Here is a 5,909-nt window from a genome sequence, read left to right on the forward strand (position 1 = left end):
ATGATATTCACTTGAACGACACAGTCTTGGGTCTGATACATCCAGGCCTGGACTAAGAACACAGAGGCCTCTGGATAAAAAATGCTGGAAATCAGGACGAGCTGGCCTTACCGCTCAATTCCCACGGTCACCGCCTGACCTCTGACCTCACTCGTGATCATCATGACACAGACAGAGCCTGCAAACCGATCATAATATTTTTATTTGCAAATGAAGCAATTCTGCATTCATCGGTTTGTATTTCAACACACACATACTGAATCAATTTATGTGATTTGATCATTAAAAGAAAAAAAAAATTAAATACTGACGCCACAGTTGGTGGGAGTTTGGAGGCCCCCTGGAGGTCGGAGGCCGCCATTTTGAACTGAAGATGACGCTCAGAGTTCAGAGTACAACAGTTAACGGTTGGATATTAGAATAATACATTTGTATATTAAAAAAATATAGCCATTCGGAATCAGATGTCAAATATGGTCTGAAAAATCTACGGAGAAATCTAGAAAACTTCAGTCTGTAAAAATATGGAATTTTAAAATGGATAAATGTGGAGGATCTGCCCTTAGTGTTAGCTACACTGAAGGTAGCCGTTAGCCTACTAGCTAGTAGCAGCTAATGAGTGAAAAACATCAACTGGGAAACCGGCTTGTTGCATATCAATTTCCTCGACATGAAAAGGTTTGACAATCGATTGTCTTATTTAGCAATGGTTCAACTGTTAAATGTAGTGACGGTAGTCGTTTCCCGCTAGCTAGTGACTTAAAAACGTATTGTTCGTTGCTAAACAATAGCTACGCCCTGGGTTAAGTTGTCTGTATAGCTAACGTTATTTTACTGTAACGTAGTCATGGTAACACGGACACTTCACCCATTCTGAGTAAAATGTTTTAAGATAAAAAAAAGTCCTTCTGTGTGAGACATTCGGACATTTTCTATAGGAATAGGATAATTATATATTTTATTAATAGCTGTACACAACAGAATAAGTTCTTCGACACATTTTTATTTTCATATTCAAATTAATACATTATTGTTCATATGTATGATACAGAATTTGATTATTGAATAATGATATTATAGTGCAATGGTTAATCTTAATTAGTCCTTGAGTTGACAGTTGAACCATTAGCTATAAATGTTTTAATATGCGCTAATCTTCCATTAGTTTTGGTTATACTGATATCAGCTGTTTTTCCACTTGTTAGTGAGAGAGAAACATCAAATGTGGTCCATGGCTTCGTTCACCTTAATTTGAGGATCCTTGACATGAAAAGGTTTGACCAATTGTCAGTTGTAAGTATCAATAGTTGAACTGTCAAAAACCTCAAATTTGTTCTGTCACCTGTTTTCACAGATGTTCCTAAGTTATTTGCCTCTCAGGACTTCCGCAGTCATTTGTAAGATGACGAAACGATTGGAGGTCAGACTTGTACTGACTTCATGAATATTAAGAATGTAAAGAGGAAGGAATCAATCTTCTTTTAACAGCTTGACTTCTGTCTTCTGCTTATTAACGAAGTCTCCTCATAATTCCTCCTCCAGATGCTACCAAAGCTTCACCTCTGTGTCAGTGAAGTCCCCGGTGAGATAGTGGAGGGCAGTAGTCAGTGACTTGACCTGTAGCAGTGATGCTAACCCAGCAGCTAATTACACCTGGTACAAGGAGAATGACCGTAAACTTCACCAGTACAACAACACAGCTTCTTTTCAAGTCATACCAGCCCTCTGAGTCTGGAGAGTATTACTGTACAGCTGAGATGAGATGGGGAGGAGGAAAAAGCACACATCTTTAGATGTAAAATGTGAGTGAGGAGTTTATTTAAAAATCTATATAAAGCTGATTAGTAACCAGAACTATGTTTTCCCAGACATAAATATTTCTTAATGTTGCATAAATACATAACTATTGAACTGTTACTCATTAAAATACAACATGTAGCTCTGCAGTTAAAGTATGTTGTTAATGTTTGTTGTTCACAGAATGCTCCAAAGCTTCTCTCTGGTGTCAGTGAGTCCCTCTGGTGAGATAGTGGAGGGCAGTTCAGTGAATCTGACCTGTAGCAGTGATGCTAACCCAGCAGCTAAATTACACCTGGTACAAGGAGAATGAAGACTCACCAAAAGCTTCAGGACAGATCTTCACCATCACTGACCTCAGACCTAAAACAGTGGGAATATTACTGTGAAGCCCAGAACACAAGAGGACGTCGTAACTCCACCTTAATACTTGACTGTTGTAGCAGGTGAGTACACCACATTCATACTACACACACCTGTTTACTGAGCAGCTTTTATTTTTGCATTATTTGTTACTATACAGACGGTGGCAGAACAAACCACACTAACCCTGACCTCAACACCTCTTGGAGATTTTGGAGCTGTGTATTAAGCTCATGTTTACTCAAACATCCTGTAATTCCTCCTCAGTCTTCAGTATTTCTTCTGATTATCCAGGTGCATGGAAATCAGCAGGCTGGATCAATCACTGCTGTTCTCCTGGCTCTCCTCATCTCGCTGTCTTCCCTTGGATACAGGTGAGATAATTCTGTGTCACCATGATTATGTTCAAAATGCTTCAAAATATGTATTAGTTAAATTCACTCGATTGCTTTTCCTCCTGTCTAGAAAGAGATAACTCCTTCACACACAGCAGTGTAAGTGTGGAGAGAGACCTGACACCAGAGCACAGGTGAGAAAAGAAGAGTTCAAGTTTTCCAGTGCAAAAGATCAATATTAATCAACCTGTGAATATTACCGACCCTGCTGGTGGCCAGTAGGAAATTACAACAGAAAGCTTTTTGTTAAGTGTGAGAAACTGTTTCCAGAAACTCTCAGTACCTGTTGAAGTAAAGAATAAGAGCTGAAGAACAAACTCCTGATCCCATCCAGCAAGTATTTTACTGTACGGTCATTGGTAAACAGCAAAATAAAAGTCTTGTTATAATTGAGTTCTGTTTGTCCCGTCAGCTGAAGTGGGGTCCAGTGTATGACACCTGCCGTCATCTGCAGCACAAAGACACAAGCAGCAGGAACAGCAGGGTGACCTTCACTAACGCCAGCATACTGCTTCTCACAGAACCAGGAGAATGTTGTTACTCCAACGTCAGAGTTCATACCCCAGAGATAAACAGAGGAAGAAGGAGGAGGAGGAGGATGGGGTTAGAATACTCTGCTGTCAGATTTAAACAATGCAGCAGTGCACCAGGTGAGCAAGCTCCTCTCGACAGCAACATTTTCATCACTACACACTTATTTAACAAGAAATACACATTAGGTTAAAAACTTCAGAGTGAAATGGTTTATTCTTCCCTTCACAGAACAAGACGTCAGAAAGATGGAAATGATATCATGTGCACTGTACAGCACAGTCAACAAACAACAAAAAACACACCATGAATCTGTGCTACTCTTGTTATATTATATGGATTTAGCAGCAAATCAAAGAACTAGAAAAAAAATTGCTAACACATTGTGGTGTGTCAAGAGAGTATAGAAGTACAAGAGAATACTGTAATGAAACCTGCTGCGATTTAATAGGCTCAACCTGATAGGGTGTGGAAAAATAACAGGCCATTGCAAGTCAGAGCCTTTAAGGGACAGTGTCCTGAGTCTGAATCCAACTTGAGAGTCTATGATACAATGTATGTTCCTTTTCTACTACTCCTTAATATATTCCTGACAACCAAATTCAATAAAGGAGTTTTTACTTGTTTACTAATCCAATGAAAAATTAAATCTTTATTGTTTGTTGTTACTGTTATAATAGAGTATGCAGTGAGAAGGTTTTATCTAGACTATTATATCGAAACAATTTTTTATTATTATTACATTCATTAATGAATTCATCTATCAAATTATCATCATTTTAGGCTTCAAAGAGAGATCATAAGTGTTGGTTGGATTGAGGAAGTTATTTGAGCATCACAGCAGCATTTTACCTCACATTGAATAACAGATGTACCCATGGAGATCATGATTTAAAAAGAGATCTGAGTAATGAACCGTGTTTTTCAATAACAAACTATGGTTAGAAAGCTACGCTGAATTTACGGATAAGCATACACTATATCGCCATCAAAGTATGAACCAAATATATAAAAAATATATTTTCTACTGACTCCTGTTTACCGAAACCAATGTAATGATTGCATGGCAAAAATATGTTCACATAGAAAAACATATATAACTAATCAGTTAAAGCAGGAAGAACTCAGCTTGTAAATATTAGCCAGAACATAACATAAAAACAGTAGTAGGTTACACTGGATAAAAAAAAAAAAAAAAAAGCAAAACAAAAAAAAGAAAAAAGAAAAAAAAAAAAAAAAAAAAAAAAAAAAAAAAATAAAAAAAAAAAAAAATAATGGGAAAAAGGATGGCAGGTGACCTCAAGTCGCTACTCTGATGTATATTGGTGAGTTACGTTTCGTATATTATTGTAAGGATAAAAATAGAATTAAAATACAGTCAAACATTTGTGTTGTTGTTAAGTTAATGGAGTGCAAAGTAATCATCACTTTTCATGGCGCTCTAATAATAATAATTGATTCCTCTCACACTGTTCATTACAGCTGCATTAAGATTCACAGGTCCAATGGTTTTCTGTTTGGACTTCTCCATGTCTGTGTTCACTGTGGCTTAATACAGCAACTACATCAAGAAGTCACAAACATTATTAACATCATGAGTTTAAAAGTGAATAAAAAGGAAGAGACCATAGGAGAAAAACATGACTTTACCTCAGTAACATATATATAACAATATATAACAACATGACAGACATCTTTGTCTTAAACTCACAGTGAGAAGTGTTGGAGCCAAGTAGTTTTACAAATGTATTTTAGTCATGTAGCAGGTTTCCATGTTGAAGAACCTCCATAAAGTTTCTCTCTGTTGTTGTGAATCTGATTGTGGTTTCTGCTGTGCTCTGTGTTACAGTGATACAGGGTCAGAGAGGCTGGGGAGTGTTTTACACTCACACTCACATCTGTGCCTTTAAAGGATCAACAGTGGAAATACACTGCAGCTACAGTTACCCATCCAGAATAAATGGTTACTATACTACAGTTGAGGAAACACTCTGGTTTACTAAAAAGATTAATGATGCACCATTGGATCTGAGAACAGACTCAGACTACAGAGGTCGTGTGGAGTATAATTGTCGTATAAAGAACAGCTGCACTCTGACAATCAGAGACCTGAGAGAGAGCGACTCAGCTGAGTACAAGTTCAGAATCACAACAAACCAAGGTGGGAAATATACAGGTGAACCTGGAGTCACTTTGTATTTCACAGGTAACGTTTTCACTGGCATATTTATCAATTTGGTTCCAATCATTAACTACTGAGAATCTTTGTGTGTTGCTTTGATTGTACTTTTCTAGTTTAGTTAATGTCTGTTCTTTTGTCACAGGTCCAGACCTCCAGGTGCTGGTGGAAAGATCATCAACCCAGACAGAGCTGAAGTGTCACAGCAGTTTTAAAGTAGCTGATCGTCCTTCATATGTCTGGTACAAGAACGGACTGGAAATGAAGGAGGAAACATTTTCCCTTAGAGTCTCTGTTAATGATGACAACAGCTATTCCTGTGCTCTTAAAGGACATGAGGATTCCACCGGCTCAGCCTCCAGTGTGTGAGTTTACTCCACAGTGTCACTAATACAATGTGAAACTTAAACCTTCCACTACACAGTTTATGTCTAATATTTGAGCAACCTTTGTATAAACTATTGACTCAATAATATTCACTTCCACTTTATAAAGTTGTTCTTGATTTAAAGATAAAATGAGAATAAAACACATTTTCATATTGATGTTAACACGTCTCCTCTAGCTATTCCCTCCTCCAGATGCTCCCAAAAGCTTCCCTCATGTGTCCCACCTACTGGTGGAGCTTATCTCTCCTTCGGTGG

At 37.7% G+C, this 5,909-nt stretch overlaps 1 protein-coding gene across 1 annotated transcript; it reads left to right on the top strand.

Annotated features, from left to right (window-relative positions):
- Nucleotides 1–2,066: 2,066 nt before the first annotated feature.
- LOC111239791 lies at nt 2,067–5,630 on the top strand (the record flags this gene model as incomplete). Its single annotated transcript, XM_022769697.1, has 4 exons — nt 2,067–2,168; nt 2,968–3,205; nt 4,936–5,292; nt 5,411–5,630. Coding segments are annotated over exons 1-4 (917 nt in total), but the record flags the coding sequence as incomplete, so codon positions are not given.
- Nucleotides 5,631–5,909: the final 279 nt, after the last annotated feature.

This window comes from Seriola dumerili, unplaced genomic scaffold (genome assembly GCF_002260705.1).
Source record: "Seriola dumerili isolate Sdu_G_001 unplaced genomic scaffold, Sdu_1.0 BDQW01004495.1, whole genome shotgun sequence".
NCBI classification, from domain to species: Eukaryota; Metazoa; Chordata; class Actinopteri; order Carangiformes; family Carangidae; genus Seriola; species Seriola dumerili.